Genomic DNA, 26457 nt, shown 5'->3' with positions numbered 1-26457 from the left:
ATAGGAGTTGGTTGTTGGATGGGAGGATTTCTGCGTGGAACCAATCTAGCCAATCAAGACCACAGGAGGTCATGTGGCAAGTCTGAGGGAAGATGATGTATGAGTTGAGTCACTGTTTGCCATAAATTTGTAATCTGAGTGATTCATTGGCTTTAGTGTTGTCTTATCATGCTTTGTTTGATATTTCTCATTTTACCTTCAGATTTATGCCCCACCACACACACACACACACACCCCTACACCCCCCATGCATATCCATGTTGTTGCTAAGCACAGCGGGTGTCCAGATGGCTGTTTAGAGCCGTGAGGAAATAAATTCTGATCAAGTGTGACGCAGCATAACTCAGGCCCAGTGCACTCAGAGGGAGACAGTACTTCGGCCTGGACTCCTGTTCAGCAGCCCCATTAAACTTTATTCCTGGCGTCCTGCACTCTAAAAGCTCCTCGGGATCAGGTCCTGACTCTTCTGCCCATTATGGTCATTTAGAATCGGTGCTTATTGCACTGCAGACAGGCTGTCTTTAAGTATTAATGGACACATCAGCAGTTCTTTGAAATTAGCCCTGTAGTAAAAACGCTGTGCATTTTTGCCCCAACCCATTCTGTCCAGGTCTTACCTCCACTCTGCCTCTGCCTTCTATTCACAACTCAAGCGTGGAGTGTAGACGACAAGAACTCCGGGACAACAACTCTCTGACTCCTATACTGCAGCTTTAAACTACACATGATGTTTCACTGCTGAAGGATTCATTACTGCTAAGCCATGTGACATGCCAGGTAAGTGCTGATGAGTTTTATTTTTTCAGCATCGATGTCGGTACAGCCTGCAAGAGTATCTAGTTAGGCTGTTTTTTCAGACCCCAGACAGCTTTGCTGGTACGCACTTATGCTCTACGCCATTCTTCAGGTACTGTGGATGATATGATCGACGTCATTGTTTATTACTGCCATTGCTCCTGATAAATGATGATTCATGAGAAGCATCTTTTTGTTTTTGACACTCTTGATTATTGACAAGCCAAGACAAATAGGATGGTGTTCTTTTTTGTGTTAACAATGATGTTATAAATCACCAATTTATAAATTTTCTCAGTGCTTATGACGGGTCAGCTGAGCACGAACGTTACACGCTCATTGCGAAGCCTCTGTGATTGAGGATTGGATTATCGGTGTGATCTGATTATGAATTGGTATCATAGATTGAAGCACTGTGAAAACTTGAAAAAATGCCAATAGAGTTGATTAATGGAAGTTCATAACTGTGACATGATCTAACTTAATCAAGAGAATTGGATGGCATGGTAGCTTGGTGGATTGTGATGCCTCATAGCTCCAGGGTTACAGGTTCGATCCTGTCTATGTCTAGTTTCTGTTAATGTTTTCCCCAATGTCTTTATAAGTTTCCTCAGGGTTTTGCCATATCCTCCCACTTACCAGTATGCTACTTTGCCACAACATGCCAGTATGAGGATAAGATAAATTTTCCAACCAGGATGTATTCCCATCTCATGCTTCTAGTACATGCCATTTCCGGCTCCACTGTGAACCTGACCAGGAAAAGTGGCTTCTGAGATGGTTTTCACACTGGGCATCTGTGACTGTTCTGATTTCCCCACAACGTTGGTCTGGTTTCTGACTTGCTTGATTCATCCGGTCCACATATTTGATTTGGGAGAGGTTTTTTTTTTTATGCCGGATGCCATTCCTAATGCAACCCTCCCATTTTATCTGGGCTTAGTACCAGCACTGAGAGTTAACCCCTCAGTGGATAGGTCACTTCCCTACTTGGGAATGGAACCCAGGCCTTGGCAGTGAGAGCACAGGATCCTGCCACTGGCCCACCAGGGGTCTGATCCACAATAAATATTTTTTTTATTAATTTTATTATATTTCTGCTATTATATACAGTAAGGGGTCTCACCTCTTTTGTGTCCCACAATGTTCCCATGCCTGCTTGGTACACATGTGTTAATGTGGAAACTAATGATGGCATTGTCAGCTACTTCCTGAGCAAGTGCGGACCCGAGTATGACCACCACCTCCTACAAGTAGTCTTGGGTTTGGTGCCACTGTACACTTCCTGGTTCATATAATTACAAATTTATCAAGCAAACCGTGATCTGTTTCAAACTGAATTGCCTAAAAGTGAGTGAATTACAAAGTTTAACAAAGAATTGTCCAGCTGCAATGATGGTATACAAATCACACATTGGTCTATAATCTGCATATAGGAAATTTGCATATGCAGAGACAAAGCGTCAAGAAACATACACAGGGAATATGGAAAACAATTAGCAACTTTCTTATTTACACAATTAACTTTACACAATGACAATAGTGAACATTTCCAGAATTATGCATCATCATGTATGTATCACAGGCCCAGGTTTGATTGTCAGGCGGGGAACCAGCCCAGCCAATCAGGGGTTAAATCCCAAATATGGTCCATATCCATATGGTCCGTTCTGGTGACCCTGAACAGGGGTCAACAGTAACAGCTGTATATATCACATGGTGTTCATGTAAACCAATGCTTTACATTCATAAAGCCAATCTATGCTACTGGCTCTTTATGCTGTCCATTAAAACAGCTCAGGCTTGCTCAACTGGGTCTGGTTGAAGCTTGCATATTTTATAAGAAGTTGGCTGACTCTGAATCCAGGTTCTCCAACACGGTCATGCAACTTCTAGCCTTCTTGTATCCAGTAATGGTCTTCATTCTGCTCCACTCCATTTTGTTCTATTACAGCTTGAACACCAGCTTGTCCCTGGATCTATCTTTCCCCTCAAGGAGTTGCTTCTTAAGCTCTGTCATGCAGACTAGAAGTTGTTAAGGTAGTGTAGAGCTAAATACTGAGACAGACAGTAATCCATGTCTACCTAAAGCATTTTATACACATTAGGAGTGAACTGCAGTGACCCTACCTGTATCTAGATTTTCATATGTTCGGATTTAAAACAAACTGAAACAGACTTTGTTTGTTTTTGTTTTTGACCACTGATTTCCCTAGCAACTGTGGAAAAAAAAAAACAGAAGCAGAAATGCCAGCGCTGTCTGCTTTTACTGTGAATTCTAACACTGACCGTTCCACGACCTCAGCTACATCGATCAAAAGTTCATACTTGGTTTCAGCCAGAGGTGTGTGCAGAACTGTACTGTTATTATTTTTGTTTGTACTTACCCCACAATATTTCTAATCAAATTAGTTGGTTTTATTTCTCAAAATCTAAACAAACTAGCAGCTGTAGTGGGAAAATTACTACACACAAGTTGCAGCAGATGAAATACACTCTTTCAGCTCATGCTGTCTTATATAATATGCACACATACAAACATGTTGTTCTCAAAACTCACCCCAGGATGTGATACGCGACAGTTCCTCTTTTTTTACCTTTATGTCTGACCACATCGTCTTACTGCTGACACTTTCAGCTGGAACTGGAAGTTAAAGTTCAATATTGTGTACTGCTGATAGCTGAAAGGTCATTTAAAGTATCAAACACGCTCATAATCTTACATGATACACAAAAGGAAAAAAAGGACTACAAAGGAGTAAAATGTACACTTTCCATCACACAGCCTAATTTAAATGACCACAACTTTGACCAGGCTGTTACTAAGGATGCAGTAAATGCATCAAAAAGTTCTTTCTTTATGCCACAAGCTTAATATTTAAACTCATGGAAGTAAAATCCTTCTCCTCGTACGACTTTTTGGTTGTCCAGTTTCATTCAGGTTCAGATTTAGTTTTAGGACTACACGATTAATATTTTTTCTTATACCTCAAGCCATTAAGCTTATTTAGTTGGTTCTATTTTCCAAAATATTATCTAGCAGCTTGACCACCACAAAACTGACCAGGTAGTTACTAAAGATGCAGTAAATGCATCAAAAAGTGCTACATGAAGAAAAGAAAAGAAAAGAAAAGCATATTTGCATCTCTTTAAAATACATTAACTTCTCATACAGAGTAATGTATTCGTATTTAGTTTCATCCCTAATACACACACGCTTCCTGAATGGCACTCGTTATCTCCCAGTGTCTTCTGATTGCACATGATTTCATCAGCCTCATGTCTTTTTGACCCATGAAAAGGTCTGCTTGACTGTCATTAAAATGACATAAAAAAAAACCTCAACAACAAGGTGCAGATCATATGTTCAGTTTTATTTTTATCCGGAAAGTTTTGCAAATACTCAACAAATTCCTCAAACGCAAATGCAAATCATTGTGCACTTCAATCCACTTGTTAAAGTTGATTATTCTGAAGAGGAGCCACAAGACAACAATCAAAATTCACCTTAAAAACAGGTGGGTAAGCTCTCTCTGTCTCTCTCCCTCTCTCTCTCTCCCCCTCTCTCACACACACACACACATCAGAACATGTGAACATTAAAAATGCAAGATTAGCTCTGTCATGCCTACAGGATACAAGCACAGTAACAGTTCCACTCAATTTAAGACCCAGAGAACATGGGTTCTGAGGAACACACTGTTCAGTGGTAAAATATTACCTTTTCATTTGTTCTTTTATTGATAATGATGATTGGATAAATTCCTCATTCACCTACTTAACTTCCCACACCAGATGCCTCAGGTAGCGCTTTTTTTTGGAAACGTCAGACTCTGATAGAGTAAGCGGTGCTGTAGGGATGAAATGCAATTTGCTCTTTAAAGGTCAAGTGTATTAAATGGTCTATTTGCGTAATTTACCAGAGAAAGGTTTCGCTTGTTTTTGCCTGAATATTTAATAAGCCACGGTAAACAGCTACTTCTGAGCTGAGCTGAAGATCCATGCTCCTGTTTGTGCTTGTTGAGGAACTGAGGGATTGTTGTAATAAAATATAAATCTCACATTGGTGTCTTGAGACAGGTAAAGGATAATTGCATTGCAGGCATGATGCTGCTGGTACTAAGATGCTGCTTCATCTTACAGCTCATACTCTGGCTTTCTGATTGGCTGGCATGCCTCAGGAATGACAATGCAAATTTTGTTCCACTGACTTCAATTCAATTTAATTTTCAATTCAGCTTATTTGTATAGCGCTTTTAACAATGGACATTGTCTCAAAGCAGCTATACAGAAGTATAGAAACATGGAAAAAATGTAAAGTTTAAAGCTAAGTTATTATTTATCTCTAATATTTATCCCTAATGAGGAAGCATGGAGTGAGATGATATGAGGAAGGAACCTTGAGAGGAACCAGGTTCAGAATGGAACCTCATCCTCATTTGGGGGACACACTGGAGAGTAAATAATGTAAATGTAAATCATGTCCTCTCTGCAACAGCAATCAAGAGCTCTTGAGGAACTAATAGGTCAGTGTAGTTTCTGAGTTCATTATTAGCTTTCACTAATTCCTTCCTGCTGAAAGCTGACTGAGGCACCGGTAGTACAAAGACGGTGTGATAATCTTCAAGTGGTTCTATCCAGTGCCCTGGATCATAGACTGTCCACACAGATCTATCCCCAGCAGCAGTAAACACCACCAATTGATGAGACTTCACCAGAGGTAGAGAGTCTGGATTGATCAGGCAGGTACGGAAAGAAGAAGTGGTTACACTGGAAACTCAGAACACTGGGAACTCAAGAGTGAGACTTATAGCTTAACTTGACTTATAGAGAGAGAGAGAGAGAGAGAGAGAGAGAGAGAGAGAGAGAAATTATGTATGGTTGTGATCATGTGATGTTAAAAGACAATGTAGATTATATGCAAAGTGCAGGCAGGGACTCTGACTTCCATTCATAAGCATGTGAATGCTGGAGACCAGAAATGCAAGCTCAGTGCATCAGTTTACAATAGCGTTTACTTTTAGGCAAAATGCTTGGTTAAATCTTTAATACTGAGGGAGCAAAACATCATCAATGCATGATCACTAAGTTAGCTGGTTAGATTGTTGCTAACAAAGCAGTAAGCCTTCTCTCTTCTTCTATGTCCCACAATGTACACATGGTACGTCTATTGTGGGAACTAATGATGTCATCGATTAAAAAATATATGCAGGTTACTTTAGAGAAAGGACATTATTCATTTTCATGCTCTCTGGTGTTTATAATAATTTATAAAAATCACACACTGGTGTCACCCAAATTATGATAAGGTTCCATTTTGACTCAAGTCTGGTCAAGAAGCTTTGTCGTCATTTCAACCACATATAGCTGACGCAGTACATAGTGAAATGAAAGGACCCAGGACCCTGGTGCTACATAGACAACATACAACTACAAAACAGAAGCAACAACAACACAGAGCTAGGGACAGAAAGTTTGTCCTAGCTACATAAACTGCAACGTGTGTAAACAGTTCAAGACAAGGCAGTGCAAAAACAGAAAGTACAAAAAAACAACAAAAGACAGGACAGACACATAGCACCGAAAACATGTGCAACAAAACAAAACAGAGTCTGGTTCCTCTCTAGGTTTCTTCTCTCTCTCCAATAACTAGCTTAACAGTAAATAGGTGGTTAGTAACCCTGTGCTACACTGTATAGTCTATTGTTAGCTGTCTTGCTACTCAATTTAGCTACTGGGTTACACTTAATAATCTAGATAGCTAGCTAGTTTGCTACTGTATTTATTAATAACAATCTAATATCTGATAGCACTTCTTAATGACAATCTTGTTAGCTAACTTTCTAGATCTAGAATGACATCATGAAATGTAAGCTAGCTTGCTAGTAAAGTTACTTACTGGATGACATACAGTAATCTTAGGTTAGCTATCTTGCTACTGATTTTTTGCTGCTGGATAATAACACAATATATAAACAATATTTGAATGTATTTAGTTCGCTAGTATAGGGATGTTTTCCTTGCCACAGTCACCCCCGGCTTGCTCATTAGGGATAAATAGAAATAAAGTCTAATATTAATCTTTTTTTGTACTATAAGTTCTGTAAATGTCCATTGTCTAACAGCACTAGACAAATAAAATTGAAATGAATTGAATTGAACTTTACAAGTGTGGACCTGAGTACGAGTTGAATTCATGGGAATCGTGGCACAGTTTTAGTGCAACCAAATTTAGACTACTTCCTGTGAATAGTCAGTATCACTACTTGGTTCCTGGGCCACATGACAGCTTGCATATTACCAATTTTTCATGTGAACTGTGCTCTGTTTCTGACTAAACTGCCAGTGTGAAAGAATCTCAGCACTGCTTTGCGAAGTGGCATATGTGGCATAATGTGTCCAGAAGAGGAGCCAGGCAGTGGGAGGAATTCCGCATGAAACTGGAACCGGAATTAAACTGGCCAATCAAGAGCACAGGAGGACTTGTAGAGATTCCAAGAGAAATGGTTCCCACAAAAATCTCTTGACTAGTATGATTTTTGTTTGATGGTATCCCCTGATCATGACCTACTGAACTAGCATGATGGTTTGGACAAGTCAACTTCCTTTCATTCACTCACTTTCATCAGCATGCACTTCATCCCAAAGCTATCCCAGAAAATCACTGGGAATGACGAGGTAATACATAGATATACACACAAGCACATACACCCAGGGTTAATTATAGTATCTTAGCCCATCAATCTACTGGCATGTTTTTGTGTGATTAAAAAAAACCCTCAGCAGTCTGGGTTTGATCCTGGTGAGAGTGCTGGATTTGGTTTTATTCAGGATTTTGAAAATACATGATCAAATGATGCTGTATGTGCGAAAATACATTGTGTTGATCTCAATTTACACATTTCATTCACATGGAATTGTAGAGTTTTCCACAAGAGCATTAGTGAGGTCAGTTAGTGTTCTCAAAACTATTTAGTGGGGTTGAGTCAGAGTCAGGGCTCTGTGCAGGCCACGTGAGTTCTTCTATTTCAACCTTAACACACCATAACACACTCTATAAGTTGCACTGTAGTTCCTGAATAATTCATAATGAATACCAAATAATAACGTCAGAATACCTGAATAATACGGCGAGTTTGAACACTAATAGGTGGCGAAGGTATAAGTGAGAATGCCCACTAAAGAAAAGAGCAGACTTGAATGCTGAAGGTGTTATCTTTAACATCGTGACCTTTGTGGAGGTCTGTACAGGACAACAGCTATGACCTTTTTAAATACCGATCTTATGAGTGACTCCATAAATGAGCAGACGCCACGAGACCACTGTACACAGTAAGACCAAAACCTTGCGTTTGTGTTGCTGAATCCTTTGCCAGCGTTTCTGCTAATAGCTGATAGACACAGCTCACAGGTCACGCCTCTGACCTAAAAAGGCGACGCAGAATACCACTCGTGCTACGGGCTCTAAGAATAAACTCCCCAAACTGCTCAGGGATAAGGTTGCATTCGGGCCCTCCCTCTGTGGCCTGTGCTTTCTGAACAGCACCAAAGAACAATCTAAGGTGCAACATAGGGTTTTGGATAATTGATCTAGTGGCTACCAGCTTCTTTTTTTTTTTACCCCTTTGGTGCTCCAGTGGTTCTGGAGGGTCTGGGCTCAAAGAAGTGTCAAATTGTTTGCATTTTTTTTAATTAATTGGATCACTCGACACAACAGGCTTCCTGATCTGAGGCCTTAGAAGAGATCTGGGTTCTGGCAGGAACACCATTTTCTCATCGGGACACTAATAGAAGAAACGATTCTCTCTTTCCAGTGGAAAACTACTCCTGATTAACTCTTAAGATTGGGATTTCAGCATATCACCTCAGAGATGGAAGGTACAGTCAATCGTCTTCACATTTCTATGTTTCTATTGTGCTTCGAAGGTATGAGAACGACTTAATCTGCGCCTTAGAGAACGCCGGGACAAGTGAGGCCATTTCAGAGAGCGATTTTATGGAGGAATTTCATGATTGAGGGCTGCTAAAAATACTCCATATCACATATCCTATCAGCTGTCTGTTATGCTCTTTTGAAACATGCAGACCATAAAGGATTTTTAGATATCTAACAATTGAATTATGGCTCAATCTGTCTGAGAGGAAATATAACTACTTAATTCAGCTTAACCGAATTGTATTTTTCTGTGGATAGGTGAAAGCATTTAATTTCCAGATATGGCAGTAAATGTAATGTGCTTCTTCTTCTTCTTTTTTTTTAAGAGACTGCAAAAGGTTTTCAAGGTTCTGGGAAGGGAAAAAATGAATTTATGGTCAGATATTTCACAATAAGTTTTGAAAACTTCTCAAAAGCTATTTTCCCTGACTGGTGATGAAGTTATTTTCAAAAGCAATTATTATTATGATGAAAGACTTCTAAATGGATTTCAGCCTTGCGTGAAATAGCTTATTGTTGTGGAGACTTAAAACTGAATTTGATATTCTGATGTAACAGTGGAAGCTGTCAGTCAGGCGGATGTAAATAAGCTCTATTTAAAATGTCAGTATTTCAGGGGAAGTAATGGTGGATTGTCCGTCTGCTGACTTCAACAGTTCTAGATTTATGTTAGTTGCCATAAGTCTCAACACAAAGACAAGGGCTTGGGTGACATTTCCTGCCTTTATCTCAGTGATGGAACTGGTATACAAGTACCAGATCATTACATTAGACTGCCAAATTGGTCTAAATTTGTCTTAACCTGGTCTCTTAACCACTTCCAACTTTTGGTCCAAATCTTTAATTAAGATTAGGATTTTGGGCTGAGATTAGCATGTCTTTACAGTTTCATTCATTTGAATTTTGAAGTTCTTTTGTTTATCCATTTTAGGGAACAGTATGCAGAAAAAGGCTAACATTCCAAGAACCATGAAGAGTTCTAAAGAGTTAAGGAACAATAAGCTTTTTTTCCCCAGATGCCAAAAAATGGAATTTCCACCTGTTTTCCGTATTCAGCACAGAATTTCTTTGACATATCACACTCCACTATGGTGTTTAATGGCTCATATGAAAGCAGACAGTGAGGGCTTTAAGAATTTGTAGCTTTTCATAAGTATTTCTGTTTTTACCTAGCCCACTGGGGGCAATATTTTCATAGAAAAGTTCCATAAGAACTAAAACGGTTAGTTTATTTTCACAGAAATGTTTCTATCTTCAAAAAGTAAATGGTGATATCAAACCTATTTCTACTCTCCGAGATGCGGCAAGTGCTTGTTTACAAGCAGCTAAAATTTGAAGGTGTTATCTTCAACCACAGAAATTCTGTGCAAGGTTATCCAACAGAGGGAAAAACACATGTCTTACACTGAAAGCCAACAGAGTCCTGACTCATTTTCTATCAGACTTGTGATGATAAAATGATTTACTTGTTTATACTAATTGTAAATGTCTGATTAGTCGATTTCCATTCCACCGCTATGAAGTGTACTTGTAGAAAGGGTTAAAGTCAATGCAGAATCCAACAGCAGACTGCTCCAAGGTGAACAATTTCACATAAATTGAACAATTATCCACCAACGAACACTTAAAAAAAACTTTAAAAATGATTTAATTAGGTGATAATCTGTCTAATCATCCTGATAAGAGTTGTTCAAGGGTTGTTTGGATATATAAAGGTTCTGCTTGTATTCTCGGGTTGAGAAGTAAAAAATTTTTTTTTTACTTCTCATTTTTACAGAGGAACAACCAAACAGCCCTTAGGGTTTTAAATTGAACCTTTGTTTCAAAGAGTAGTGAACTCAGCTGCTTACATTGGGAACTTTGGTCTCTGTGGTTCTTCAGGGTCTGCAAATTTGAGGAAAAACAAGATCCACAAGATCTTCCTCAAGAATCTAAACTTTGTAGCAATCATCCATTCGCTTGAGTTGGAACAGTGAGCAGTAATTTTGTCTATGTTTGAAATTCACTTCAAACTCCACCATGCACCAAAAATATCTACCTTTCTGTAGATAACAACACAAGCACTTGACCCGGAGACACCATTTTTGATCCCACGCAGCAAACACACTAATATAATAGTCCCTGAAGGCTATCTGTTGTTTTTAGCAAAGTGAGCACAGTGGAAGCTCAGCAAATGCACTTTCTTGAATCAGCAACTAGAGTGAGCTTGACTAATCCCCAAAGCGACAACACAGTGCACTGTGAAGGGCTGTGACAGGTGGGCTGAGCTCAACACACACACACACACACACACACACTTCTGCTAAAGCAGAGCCTGTCTGAAAGGCATGGTAGGGTGATTTTATCTTCCGCAGGTCATCTCAGGCACCGTGCAGAGCTCTATCTTCTCATAGACGCACAACAGATGAGCTGCATATCACACTGGAGAAAACCATAAGCAGAATCACAATGGCTCATCCGAGAATCAATCCCTGCTTCGGCCTAAAATTAGATCCTATTGGACCAAATCAATAAGGCGCTCTGTAAAAGGAACAGTGTTTACAAAGGTCATGTGTGGAGTGTGTAAGGAATCACTGAGTGGCAATTCAGCCTGCTTTGTGCTTTAGATTTATATCCATTTAGAACTGGCCTTTTGACAGAAACAGCCACATCAATACGTCTTCTCTACTGATATAAAGGCAGCCTTTTTTCTTTTCAGTGGACTTGGAAATATTTTAACAATAAGTGACTGATACATCAGTGCAGTCCTATTCATTCATTCGTTTCTGTATTCTATCAATCCAGCTCAGTGGATGAAAACAAAGAATGTCCTGACCCAAAGTATGCATGATAACAATTACCTTAAAATTATTACTTGTCACACAGTATGGGGTGATCCCAATAAAATCTTCTGTTCTATAACAGAATTCTATAAGAGACTCTGCGATAATGTGAGCTCTGTGTCTGATTTTACATTAAAGAGCCTCTAACCATAGACCTATGATTAAAAGAAAATGTTCTAGTTACGTCATCAACCAGTTCAATCCTGTATATAGAAAACAGAAATATTAAGAGAATATAGATAATTTTTCTGTTGAGTAACAACCTTGTTTGCTTTTTCACCATTACCACTACAGTATTTATAGCTGTGCTGTTAGTTTAACTTCATCCTTATATTCCTCTTTCTATCAGTGGCTTATAGGTGCAGCTCATCTTGAGAATATAATAAAAATGTTTGACAATGCAATACTGTAAAAATTTCTTCTGTACTCTTAAAAATCATAACATATCTCTAAAGACCTGTGTCTTTCTCTAGCACGGACCTCCACCACCACCACTGTCCTTGAGAGCAAAGGAGGTGAGTCGAGTGCTCCAGCTACACGACTGTCCAAACGCACCGTGATGGATGATCTGTACACCACTTTCAGTTCCCCTGTGGCCTGGGTACTAGTCCTGGCCCTCATCATCACCTGGTCTGCAGTTGCCATCATTGTTTTTGACCTTGTGGACACCAAGAGCCTGGAAGGTAGGTGCAGCTCTTCTTTTCTTTTCCGTTATATTGATCCAAATATACTGTAGGCCTCATCGTCCTGTCCGTTTTGTGCAAATTCATACGAATTCAGACCACCCAGCTAACAATGGATGTCCAAAAAGCCATAGATAGATAACATGGAGAACCAACCTGGGAAAATACTGTAACAGTATTTGTAGTTTTCTAAACATAAACCCTGTTTGGCTTCTGTAGCATGGGATTTTATGTAAGTAGACATTTGCAAATTTTCACTGAAAACCCTTGACTTCTTTAGTTCTTTGGTTCTATGGTTTGTCCTTGGAGGGAACACTTTAAAGGTCTATGCAGAACCCAATAGAAATGGGTTTCCCTTTCAGGACACCTTCCAAGGACATCCTATTCAGAACAATAGAAACATTAACCATCCAAAGACCACAAGAAGAACCCTTTTTAGTGACACAAAAGTGGTTTTCATCGAACCACTTCAATCCTCATGTTCTACACAGAACATGAGGAGGTTCTTCTAGAGTAATAACCATACAACCATTAGAGTTTTAGATGTAACCTTTGAGAGTGTCAGTTAATAAAAGAGAAGCAACACTGGTTCCTGAAGATCCTCAGGCTCTGCCTATTGGAGGAGAAACAAACAATCATGCTGCATGTAAATTCAACAAGATCCACCATATTGCTTTGGCAAGTTTATGAATAATGCATGTGTTTAGAACTGATGTTGAAATTATGGCACTGGGGGACATTCTTCAATTTTGGCTCTGTGTTGAAAAGTCTATAAAAGAAGGAAGATTTTCTTGAAACATTCGGAGGACATCAGACATAATGTTCTTCATAAAAAATAATGTTGTAACTCTTGAGGACATCATTTTGTTAGCTGGAAAATGGTTACCTCAAGCTGTGTCATAGCTTTCCCAAAGAAATTCAATAAATCCAGCTGATTAGAATTAGAGTTCCTATGAATTTTGCACAAGATCAGGTTCTGTAACCTGGAACGTAATTATGGACAGTGTTGGCATGATTTCTTGAGCGGTTATCCATCAAAGCAGTGCTATTTTGCTCTGAGGAGATTGTTTTGGATTGGTCATCGGAAGAACGTAAATAGCAGGCATTAGCAACATTATGTTTGTGCTTGGAAATGAACATAAATCTGCTTATGGAGCACCGGTAATGTGAGGCTTGGATAAGAATTCTGAGCGAATAGAGAATGTGATAAAGCCTGATAGTTGTTTGCTTGCTAGGAGTTTATCTAGAATGCGAGCGCACGTGGGCCTTGAGAGTCAGGAGAAAGCTTTATTGGTCCTGATAGCACTGACAGTGATAAAGACAGATAGAGTGTTGCACTAGCCTGCGACTATCAGCGGCGGCCATGTTCACTTTTAGTCGACAGTAATCAGAGATCAGAGCATGTCCTGTCTATACTCATCTCTCATTTGGGCTTTTTTTTAATAAAGCACTTTACTGAGATTATAGGTATAGTAGGCTTGTGTTAGGTTCATGATTGATGGATATTATCTATGGACCTTATGGGCAGCTGGTCATTAGTTAATAGCTATGATTTCCGGTCATTGATGACAATTATAAGCCATTTCAAAATGGCTGAAGATGGATTTTATGTAAATTGTCATTGCTAAGATTGATTTTGTTTTCATATTTCACTCATGCATCATCCCATATATATATTTCTTGTATTTATTTATTTATTTATTATATAAAAAAAAAGGTCTGTTGTATGCATTTTTAAAAATATTTCAAAAGTGGAGACCTTTTTTTCTATTCAGACCCATTGATCTAGTTGGGACTAACCCACAAATCATTAAGTCAGCAGGGACACTCCCAAAGAGTCACTTTCACTCATTCATTTCTAATAAGTTTCCTCCTTTTTCCACCCTGTCCATCCCCATGTGTCATCCTGTTGCCATCCAATAAAAAGCCCATACATTATACTGTGACGACCCCTGTTTGCCACCTGGTAAAGACTCTCTGCCTGCAGTGAAGTGATATTTGCCTGAGTGTGTTTATGTGTGTGTGTATTGTATTTGGCTTTATGTCTGTCTGCATAATTCTATTTCTGTATGTAATTCACTGTGTGTGCGTGTGCGTGTGTGTGTGTGTGTGTGTGTGCGTGCACGCATGCAAACCGAGAGCAACTGTCACCATCATTTCACGCTGTGGTGGATTTGAAGATGCACATTAACTGATAGCCGCCTCACCTTTCATTAAATGCGCCTTCCCTGCTCTTCCTTTCTACTTTAATAATTCTTATTCATTGTGACACCATGCCTTTGAGCAGTGAATCCCAATCACCAGTTCCAAATCTTACACTGTTTTTTGTGTTACTTTCATTAATTAACAAGTTATTCATATACCGCTTACTGTGTGAAACGGTTTCTCAGAACGCTGGAGTGGATACTATACAAAACACAAAACATACATGATTTCAATGCACACTACAGTGTAATGTATTCCATTCGATATTCGACATTTTATTATAAAAGTCACCTTTCCTGCCGATCGGCCCTGTTTTTAGAGCTCCCGCATGACGGCATGATGTGCAACACGGCTGGTAATGACATAGTATCTGCATTATTCAGTGCAATAAATAAAAGGCATCGTGTCAGACGAATGTCTCACCACTTTTTCTTCCTCCCCTGTTCCACGACAGCACCAGACAAGATTCTTATCACCTTTCAAGCCCATTCTCAAAGACACATTTTGACTTTTTGCATTTTACTGCGTACATACCTGTATATAATAATTACTGACACATTCAAACATATTTACTAGGAGTACTGACTAATAAACAAGCACTTGAGACTTTGAGCATTTTGTTAGAGTATAAAAGTCTATAAAAGACAACTGGCACATATTGTGCAAGCTTGCCTTTATAAATCAATTTTAGAAACATTTTTCAATGAATACAAACCACTTATTTATTTAATTTATTTATTTATTATATATTGTTTATATTTATTGTTTATTATTTGTTCATTTGTTTGTTTGTTTAACAGGGACTTTCTTATTAATAAACAAAGAGAAAATGGAAGCAAAATTAAATTAAGATTAAAAAAAATAGTTTGACCAATAAAAGTGCAGAACAAAAAATATCTACAGTTTCAGTTAAAGTAAATTACATAGTTAACAATTAAAATTAAATAAATCAGTAAATGAATGTTGAGGCATTGTTGAAAGAATTTGACAATAAGAAGTGTGTTCATTAAGCTTTAAGCATTAAGGTGCTTACACGTGCATTTCATAAACATAGATCCATCTCGATACACACCTATGACATGATTGCAAAATATCTAAAAGCTCTGAGAAGCATAGCTAAAATAACCCTTCACGGCAACTGATATAAACCTACATAACCTTAGAGTGTCTCTCTTTCATAGGAAAGATTCTGCATGATGTTAATAAATTTACAATATTTTATTTACAATTAAGCCAAAGTTATTATTTACAGTTAAACCAAAAGCTACAGTTAAGGACTTTGGACTGGTAGGAATTCGTGTCCTGCATTAGTAATATCTCTAATAAGAAGATTATTAGACATGTCACTAAGAAACTAGGGAAACACATTTATATTTATATGCTGGAGAATATGCTGAGATAAAACTCAAGAAAAAGGAGCATGGAGGCGCTCAAAGGCAAATATACCAAATCCCTGAAATTCTCTTCCAAATTATGAGATCATTCGAGCCTACATGGATTTTGCCATCCGTGCGCCAACTGCTCCTTTAAATCCTCCGTGTCAATCCCTTTGAAATTTTGATTAAAATATCGCATTGTCCAGCCACACTTGACTTACACTGGATGCAGTTCCACTAAAAATAATTATCCTTCGAAAGCGATGTAGCTTATAGCTGGAGTGTCGCTGAGCAGCGTATATTATGTGATACAGTGTCTTGAGAAAGATAAAGAAACTTAAATTGCTGAATGTTAAGGCAGTCTTGTATGTTGCAGATACTCAAGCTCTTGTCAGGAGAAGGGAGAAATAATTTTATCCCTCAGTGCACTAGTGAGCCCTGATCGAAAAAGCCTAAGTGGTCATCTCAGGAGAAACACACTTATGAGCTGTAACACACCGAACCGGGGGAGGGCATGATACACTTTGATCCATCTAACGCAGGCTTTTTGCTTTTTTAGAGGCTTTACTCGAAAGGCTACAGATGATCCGGAGGAGTATAAATACACAGAATAGCAAGACTCATAAATTCACAGGATGTGTATAAAAAGTAAAAACATGTACAAACAAAGAAAAAACAGCAAAAGAAAAAAAAAACGAGGATGCAAGAGCTCAAGTTATTTATTTATATTTTTTAATAAATAAGACGTAACATACTATATTATGAAATTAAACAATACTAAACAATTGTTATTTTTATTTAATAAAAATGACCACAGATTTGTTCCAAGCTGTGTTGTCAGACGTCAGTAATACACATATTTTGGCAAATTTTCAATTCATGTCCGTCAAACATGAATACAGCTATCAGAGAAAGTCAATAGATACTGTATTTGACTTCACTATTAGGAGTTTAAAAGTAGAATCCTCTGCCTTTCATTTGATAAATTGAAGTAGTTTTATGCAAAAAAAACAAAGCACACACTGCAAGTCACGTTACATCAAAAAAATTGACGCAGCAAGATCAAACATTTTATGCCACAATAATCACAAAAATACTCTAGAACAGTGTAAGTCCATTTGTCTTCATAATCACCGTGAAGGAAAGGTGTATTTTGGGAACTCAGTCAAGAACACACCAAAAAGTGATTTTTCTTACTTATTACAGCAGTACATGAGGATTTAAAAAGGGGAAAAATGCATTTCAAGGTCAAATCAGTTCTTTAGAACCTTGGCTCGAAAATAAATATAGATTTAATACTATGAAAGTTAGATAATCTAAGTGACAACCCGAAGTGAAATGGCAACATGTCTGTGTTAGTCTGTATAAACTGGCAAGAAATATCCTGCTAATGAAATGCATTTCAGTTTCTCAGTGACATTTGAATAAAGGGCACATTAGCAGAAATAGAAAGCAAAGAAACATTTCAGCATGTTACACGATACAAATAATAAAAAGGCTATTTACATGCCGACCGAGCCTCAGAGCCCTGGCCGAATAGGTGTGGAATTAAGGCTGTCGTGACGGATTTGCTATTTCGTAATAACCGAAAATCATCTTAAATGTAAACTTCTGCCAAAAGATTGTGCAAAAGTAGTCTCATTATGCGTATGTTGCCAGGTGACACAGTTTAAGAGCAGCCTGTCCTCCTGAGCCAAATAAAATCCCTAATTACACATCTCCAGAATTCGCATACAGTCTGAAGAGTTCACGCCACCGTCTTGGCTCTCCAGCACGCCGTCTTCTCCTCGTCTTCGCTCCAGATTGACATCTGTTGTTTACCGGAGCGTTAGCAGCAGAGGCCGTGACACGCCTCGGCTCAGACAGGGAGAAATGAGTGACGCTCGGGCTCGACAGCTCCGGGAACAATAATAGGTTTTCATGAAGTAGGTTAAGAAGTTAATCAAACAAATGTCAGTGAATTCATCAGCTCCACATTAGCATTTTGTGCTCTGAGAGAATTTCACAATGATGCGCTGAATTCTGATTCGGGGTGTGAGTGTAAAGAAGCGAAAGTCCAATTGTGTCCATTTTCAACAGATACGAGAACACTAACAAAAGATGTAAGAAAATAAAAATAAATAAGGACCGTGTGGTGGAGTCATTACATTTAACTGACTATATCGGAACATATGCTGTAGAATGAAAAAAGGAAAAAGTCTTCGATTTAATTGTCTGTTGCAAAACATAACGCAAGCCATTGAGCATAAAACACAATACAGACTAATACGCAGAATAAATTAGCATCCGGTAAGATGAGAAAGTTTACCTAATGTTGAATTACGGTGCAATAATTAATCAACTAGCAGAACATCTGTTAAAAAACAAAACCTGACCTGTGCAGAATTGTAAAGCACCTTTTAGTTAATTATGAATTTGAAAAACAAGTATCAAGTGCTTTAGTTAAAATGAATATGATAAATTTCTCATTACTGTCTTGTAATGCTGCAAACGGTTTGTACTCAGAACTGTTCCACATTTGTTCGTTTCGCGTAAAAAAAACAAACAGAAAAACACAAGCCATGAGCAAGGTCAAATTTGTATGTCGGATCTCTGAATTGGATAAACATAATAAGATCTACAGGAATTATTTCCAGACAATTTAACAAAGAGAAAATTGTGTACTGCAGGTGTCTTAGTCATCTTTACTCATTAAAAACATTATAATGCAGTAAATATAGACGAGAATGCATTACATATAAGCTATATTGAATTAGATTTATGGAGAATTTAGTTTGATTCAGGCAGAATGGAGTCAGATTTGTGCAGAACTGTTACATTTGTGGAGAATTGAGTTAGATTTGTGGAGAATTGAGTTAGATTCAGGCAGAATATAGTTAGATTTGTGCAAAAGTGAACTAGAGTCAGGCAGAATTGAGTTAGATTTGGACAGAATTGAGTTAGATTTGTGGAGAATTGAGTTAGATTTGGGCAGAATTAGTTAGATTCACAGAAGCAAGTTAGATTTGTGGAGAATTGAGTTTGATTCAGACAGAGTTAAGTTAAATGTGTGCAAAAGTCAATTCGATTCGACCAGAATTCAGTTAGAATTGTGGAGAATTGGGTTAAATCCGAAACAGAACTGAGTTAGATTTGTGTAGAATTGCGTTAATTTGTTCATAATTTAGGTGGATTCTCAGAATTGAGTTAGATTCCCACACAATTTTTTTTTAAATTCTGAAAGATCTGAGTTAGATTTGTGGAGAATTGAATTAGATCTGGGCAGAATTAAGTTAGAGTAGTAGAGAATGGAGTTAAATTTTGACAGAATTTAGTTAGATTTGGGCAGAAATGAGTTAGATGAGGGTGAATTGAGTTAAAAAAACAAACAAGAAAAATGGCAATATATGGAGAAAAATAAAGTTTTAATCAAAAACCAAAATCATTTGAAGAGAATTCCATTGTCTGTCTTCCACTATAACGAATCTGTAACGTCATGTTTGTTTATATCAGAGAACTCACTCGCACATAGCAGATGTTGCCTGAGTTCCAGACTTGGAGTTTTAGGTACAGTAAATTGCCGCATAACACTAAGTGTGCTTGTATAATGTAAAACAGAAAAACTATTAAAAGTATAAATGATTTCTAATTAAATTCTATTAAACGATTTTCAAAAGCAGCTATAATATTGATCAACAAGAAGCAAAATCATTATGAAGACATTTGAAATGCTCCTAAAGACAGCAGCATGAGACCCAGGAATAGAAAAAAACAAAAGGACTCATTACCAGCACATTATTAAAGCTGTATGAGGCGTTATAACAGCTCATAAGAAATGATAAAGAATAGAGTTATAAAGATTATTGAATTTTGGTTTCATAGAAAAGATTACTGTAATATAATAAAGGATACAATAGCAGAGATCAGACACAAAACACAGCTTAAAAATGAACATTTATTTTATATTTAGTTGCAACTCACTCACTTTTACCCAAACACACACCACACTGCATGTTTCTCTATGTCTCTCTGGTCACATGATCTCTGTGGTGCTGTTTTGCTGTGTCCACTGCATTTATCACTGCATCTCTTAGGTGCACGTGATTTGTTCTCACCACATTAACGCAGTTACACGTCTGCCTCGTTTCACTCTGCATGCTCTCCGTGTCGGTGTACGTGCCGCTGTGCCACTCCTCTGCTTTGTGTTTCGTCTGAACAGGACCTCAGGCGGCGCGTGCCAGGAAAGCCTTCAAGGAGGCAGGCGGCCTTAGAGGCAAGCCATCTTACGCATTTACGCTTTAAACACACACTACATTAATAACCAACTAACCAAGTAAAATGCATAGCCATTATAGTGATTGAGCTATAATTAACTCATTTAATCATTATTTTACCAACTAATGTCTTCATCTAGGAAATTGACTGAGGCATGTTTTGGGATTTGAACTGGTATTTCAATCCACACTAACAGAGCATTAACAGATTTGGTCAGAGATTGCAGAAATTGGACGGAAATGAAAACATACCCTGAGGCCCTGATTTGTTAAAATATCAAATAACGTGTGTGTGCGCGCATGTGCAATGGGATAAATAGCACCCAGCACAAAGAAAGCCAGCGTCTTGTGTATCATTTAGAAACACAAGCAAATCTTAACAGCAACAATTTAAATTCTGCTTGTGCATGTGCTCTTTGCTCTTGGAAACTCTAAGGATTCCAGGATGAGGGAAAAAATAAAACCATGTCTAGCAAAATAACGTTTAACGTTTATTTTTAGCGTTCCGAATGTCTAAAACAAGGATGTCCAGTCACACCGGGTGTAGGTTTTCATTCCATTCCAACTGTTTAAATAGCCGATCTCGGCTTTCAATAAACTTAGTTTTGGCTTCTGATTGGTTGGAATAAAAAACCAAGCCTTCAGTGGATAAGACTGTTCTAATATACATTTTTAATAGTTTTGAGATTATCTTAACCTTCTTGTTATTAAAACCTATTGAATGATATGACTTTGTCTTCTGGACTTTTTATACATGATTGAACATTAATCACCGTACCTGAAGGTTTTAGTTTAGTTTAGTAAATCAAATTCTGGGTGGTAAAATTAATCTATTCATTTATTCCATACTGTTTTTAAAGTTCTGTTTAAACAAAATGCCCAAATTAATGTCAGAACACAAAGCCAGGCTATTTTTCTCACTTAAAAGCTACACTCGTTTGCAGATACTGTTAGTAAATTCTTTAGTCTTTCGTTATTTTGATCAAGTTTGTCTGTGTTGCAAACCTTAAAGAAGTAAAAACAAAGGGCCCCAGATTTCAGTTTAATAGCTTCACCTTCGTGGTAGTTTGTCAGTCGCGCTGTAACCTGCCCATCAGTGGCATCAGACCACCAAAGGATCACCACTGAGACTTATTTTTCAGATGGTGCCTCATTCTCAACACAACATGTACACTGATGTGAGTGTGTATAGCAGTGGTGTGACTGTATCAGGGGCTTAAAATACTTGAGTCACTGCTGAGCTAAGAATCAACCATCACTTATATCTCTGGTGGTCATTTGCCACTGTAGGATGTGAGATATATAGTACTTAATGTACAGTAACATAGGACCAAATCAATACCTGGTGAAAAAGCCATGACCAGAACATACAGTATACACTTTAATAAGGTGAAAATTAAGTGTATATTGAAAACTCAGTGTGTGTGTACGCGTGCATGCAGAAATGTCTTCAGTGTAAGACATTTCATGACGGATAAACCTAGAAATGAAAAGTAAGCTTGAAGATAAGCTTTGCTTCAACTCAAGTAGTGAAGAAAAATGAATTGTCATTTTTAAAAACTTTTCCAAATCTTTTATGATGGAGTTTAAAAAAAACAAAAAGTAGTTTAAAAGTAATTAACTGGGCCATCGTGTTTGTGTGTGTGAAATGTTAAGACTCCTATTTCTAGCAGGATTTAGCAATAATAATAATAGATTTATAATTACAATAAAAATAGTATAAATAATATAAACAAAAATACTATAATTAAAAACTCTAAAAAGGATTTAACATGAAAATACCAAAAAAAATTTTTTTTAAATAAATAGATACATAACACTGATGTTTTCTTTTTCATTTCGTCTTAGCCTATTCCCATGCACTGGCCAACTCTCCCTCATCATACAACAACTAGACTAACACATGAGACACGTGAAGCCAGCTCATCCATCTTTTTCCATGTGCTGCTCATGCAGCGTCACATGCTCTGAGCGGATCCTCTATCCGCTCTCTTCCACGTGCATGAGCTCACAGATGCTCACGTTCAGCTAGATTTAGGATTCAAGGCTCAAATTTTGTCGCAGGCATGTACCATGTGTCATGCAATGTAGTAGAATGTTTTTTTATTAATTACGGGACAGTTTCCAGTGCAGAAAAAATAAAATAGAATGTAATATATAAGAAATAGAATATAGTGAAATATGGTAGACGTATAACACAAAAAAACGTCATTATAGTAGGCATGTGATTGACAGGAGAGAGAGAGAGACGTATTGATAGAGAAAGAATGAGAGAGACAGAGTGAGATAGAGAAAGACAGACTGAGAGAGAGAGACAGACAGACAGAGTGTGTGTGTGTGTGTATGCCCTCACGGCTTGGTCAGGATTTAAAATGGCGACTTTTGGATGACTGCATTATCACTTTTTTGTTACAGCTTTAAAACTGCATGTCTCTAATGGACATGATCACTAAAACGCTTTTGAGTTTGGATTGTGTTGCCTGCTTTATCGTCTCTACGTAAAGACTTTCAAACTGTCACTTGGTTGTGTATTTTTTCATCACAATCTGGATGTGTGTTTTCAAATCTCTTTAACCGAACACTGCAGACATACAGTCTTTTGAGTGACGTGACGAGGACGGACAGAGAAAAAAGGAGGAAACCAAAAGCACGATCCATACGACGACCATTATATATACACACCATTAAAACATTGTTGTGTATTTTGTGTCTTTCTCTAGCGTCTTGTTTTTCCTGTTGATTTGTTAATTAGATGTTCATCTTGTTATTTATTGGTGTATGAAGAGAGAGAATATCTGAGGACATGGTATATAAATGTAATTGCTGGAACGGTTCAGATTTGGGTTGTGAGTTGACTTTGTAGACTTGTTGAAGAAACTGTATAATGTTTGACTTATATGTGAGCTTTGAGTTCTCAAGTGCAGTAGGATCCAAAAGATGGAAAAAAAAAAAAAATCTTAAATACACTTTAGTTTGAGAAATCCTACACTGAAATCATCATCATAAACAAACAGCTCATTTTGGGTCAATCAACAAAATCCATTTGAACCTGGGTCCAAATTAAAAAAGAAAACAAGGACTAATCATACAAATTTCACTCTTAAGCACTAATTCAATTTCATTAGCTAAGCCCTGAAGCCATTGCACAACTTCATCCCTTTCATCACACAATATTTATCACAGAATAATCCTAAAAGCCAAAATGCAACTTTTTAAATAAAAAAACCAAATGTATTACGCTAAAACCTGTATTTAGAAATATTTAGAAACACGCACTAGCAACTTAACTAGGACTAGACAAACTACTATTTTGCGTAATACAGTGGCAAAGAATAATTCAGTTCAATTCAGTTTTATTTGTATAGCAATTTTATCAATGGACATTGTCTCAAAGCAGCTTTACAGCACATAAGAAATATATAAAATATATATAAAATATATATTATAATATATAAAAACCTTAACATTAATATTAGACTTAAATATAAATTTATTTGTATTTATCCTAATGAGCTAGCCTCAGGCGACTATGGCAAAAACAAACCCCTTGTACTAGCAAGTCATGGAAGAAAGTCAAATTTTCTGGCAAACTAAATAAATTTTGCGTTATACATTGTGTTATTATCCAGCAGCTAAAATTAGTAGCAAAGTAGCTAACCTTAGAGTCATAAATATAAGCTAGTTCACTAGCAAGCTAACATTTCATGCTGGCATTTTAGATCTAGGAAGCTAGCTAACAAGATAGTTATTAAGAAGTGTTATCAGTAATGATCAGATATTAGATCGTTATTTGTAAATTCAGTCGCAAACTAGCTAGTTAACACTCGATTATTCGGGGAAACCCAGTACCTAAATTGAGTAGTAAGGCAGATAACAAAAGGCTATACAGTGTAGCACAGGGTTATTTACTGTTAAGCAAGTTATTATTAAGCTATTTAAAACCATTAGCTAAAATCACTTAACTTGTTTAATTATGTTGTGGAGTTAAATATATCTAAATTAAATCAAGTAAACTAAACAAGGTTGCTTGCTGCTAGCTAGATAATCTGTGGTATTATTAATAACTAATTGGGGACAAATATAATATAATTCCCAGGTACAAATATCTTCAAATTATGTGCATTATTAGTGATGGATTCTGTAGACAAGACGACTTTTGGAGCTTGCTGTACGTGTAGCATGTGTATTTTAAGCATCTCTGATGTCAGCCTGTTACACGATGCACTCAGGAGGTACTCAGCACATGAGCAGAGAACCAGTGAAGGCAGTTCACGAAGCCATGGATGACTCCAGCGACTGGATGAACGCGATGTTGACCTTTGTGACTAATTTGGTAACCCCGGAGGAGGAGGAGGAAGAAGGTACATTTCATATAGAAAGTGCATTTCATTCCACAGTAACAGAGTTAATACACTGACGTGAGCACCTGAACGCGTAAAACCACTGGCGGAGGTTTGATTTGACGAGACTCGGGTTATAATAAGCTTTACTGTGAATCGGTTGCACTGGTGGTCACTGTGTTTTACTGCTGGGGGAAATGTCACATGTCTAGAGAAATGACATTCACACAGAGATTAGGAAACTCTGCTATCATATCCAAGCAGCAGGCCCAGAAGAACACACTCAGGCAGGAACCATCAGATAGCCGACATGCTGAAATCAGATCAGACTTCACCTTCTGTGCGGCCTCTGGCTAAATCTGGCTCTGGTTTATCGGGCCAGCAGGGGTCACATGAGACACACAGTTAAAGGGATAGCTTGATAGGAAATGAAATTTAAAGAACTTTCTCTTTATTCTGAACGTAGTGGATCACTCAAGACTTAAGTTTTAAGGTTTGCATTTATGCTATGAGTCTAAAACAAGGGAATATTAAAAAAAAAAGTCAATAAATAAATTCTTAAATCACCACAAGCTACTTTTACATTTTTACCAGCCAAAGCACTGCCACATGGACACACCACACACCACAGTAAAGGCTTGACATGTTAACACACTGGTTTTATGAGATCGTGGTTTCTTATCGATTGATTAAATTATTAATAAGCAAATGGGACACTGTTTTTCCAGCTTTTCCCATCACAGAGGACATTTGACACAGAAGAATGAGGCTCTGTACCTGCGAGTATGAACTGTGCACAACATTTGTTATGATTCTGAAAATGAAAAATAAAATTGAAAACAAAAAAAGAGAGCTGGGTTCCTCTCTGTCGCTTTTATAGTGTCTCTTTCTATTTCCACTCCACTGCAAAATACACATTAAACACTATGCAAATGACCGATAGTCATTTAGGTTAAAAGCAGAGATGACACCTTTGGCTCTACACCATTTAGCTCTACAGCACTTCAGAGGACAACTACGCAGACATTGAGAAGGTCGTGTATGCAGTTATGACACCATTAACCATAAATCTAAAGCTGGCCATCTGATCTGCAGAAAATTATCACCCATGAATACAAATTTCTCTAATTACATGACTGAAAAAATATTTTTTCACTAACATTGCTCTTAGCATATAATTTCACACTCTAGCACTAAAAATATGGGTCATATACTATAAGTATAAAACAAGAAGTATTAACAATAACTTAAAATACATAGAAAGCCATTAATCCTAAAACATCATAATACAGATACTGAAAGGTTTTAGGTTTATTCAATTAACTGCAGTAAGAAATAATAACACTTGGCTAATCCCTATTGATATATAATATTTATATGGATTATAGATATTCAGTATATACATGTATATCTACAAAATTCTATTATAAGTCACATGGTACTATAAGTCAAGATACTACACTAGACACAAGTACCTCCATAGTTCACTGTTCTGACTGAAAATGTTAATGATAATTACATAAAAACATGTATACGGATATTCATACTAAGTGACTGGAAGCAGTGAAAATAATAATAATAATAATAATAATAAGTCAAGATGTCAAGTCAAGAAGTTTTTATTGTCATTTCATCCATATATAGCTGCCACAGCCCAGAGTAAAATAAAACAACGTTTCTCCAGGACCATGGTCCTACATAAAATAACACAGAGCTAAGGACTAAAACAACAGGTGCCCTTGCCACATAAAGTGCATCCTGGTGCAAACAGTGCAAGACAAAAAAGACAGTGTAGACAGATGACAACAATAAAATACAGGACAGATACATAAAATTGTTCTGACCAGTACACAGTCTGTATTGACCATTGTACAAATAAGAGGATGTAAACAATACGAATACTGGCATTTACAGTGAGGTCCAAATGCTTTTATATTATATATAATACATTTATACACATATGTGAAAAGTAGGAGCTTTGATATGAGTTTTTTAGTATTTGGTGTTCTTGCTGCTTAAATGACTTGAGCTGGCACTGATGCTAAAA

At 37.4% G+C, this 26457-nt stretch overlaps 1 protein-coding gene across 13 annotated transcripts in view; it reads left to right on the top strand.

The window, feature by feature from the left end:
• The first annotated feature begins 343 nt into the window (after positions 1-343).
• trdn (triadin) overlaps positions 344-26457 on the top strand; it is a 74046-nt gene continuing 47932 nt past the window's right edge. For 5 of the 13 annotated variants that reach the window (XR_009203582.1, XM_058379569.1, XM_058379563.1 and 2 more), the window contains exons 1-5: positions 8266-8673; positions 12027-12236; positions 14164-14202; positions 20016-20069; positions 24300-24431. Coding sequence is in view for 12 of the 13 variants with exons in the window: in XM_058379569.1 (XP_058235552.1) it covers positions 8667-8673; positions 12027-12236; positions 14164-14202; positions 20016-20069; positions 24300-24431 (442 nt within the window). In the remaining variant the exon portion in view is untranslated. Of the gene's footprint in view, positions 778-8264; positions 8674-12026; positions 12237-14163; positions 14203-20015; positions 20070-24299; positions 24432-26457 lie in introns of those variants that run through there. The other 8 variants (XM_058379571.1, XM_058379567.1, XM_058379564.1 and 5 more) reach the window with 6 other exon arrangements.

The sequence above is a fragment of the Hemibagrus wyckioides genome, linkage group LG25 (genome assembly GCF_019097595.1).
Source record: "Hemibagrus wyckioides isolate EC202008001 linkage group LG25, SWU_Hwy_1.0, whole genome shotgun sequence".
NCBI lineage: Eukaryota > Metazoa > Chordata > Actinopteri > Siluriformes > Bagridae > Hemibagrus > Hemibagrus wyckioides.
The sequence above is the reverse complement of the archived record's forward strand: the minus strand, read 5'-3'. Positions and strand labels throughout refer to the sequence as shown.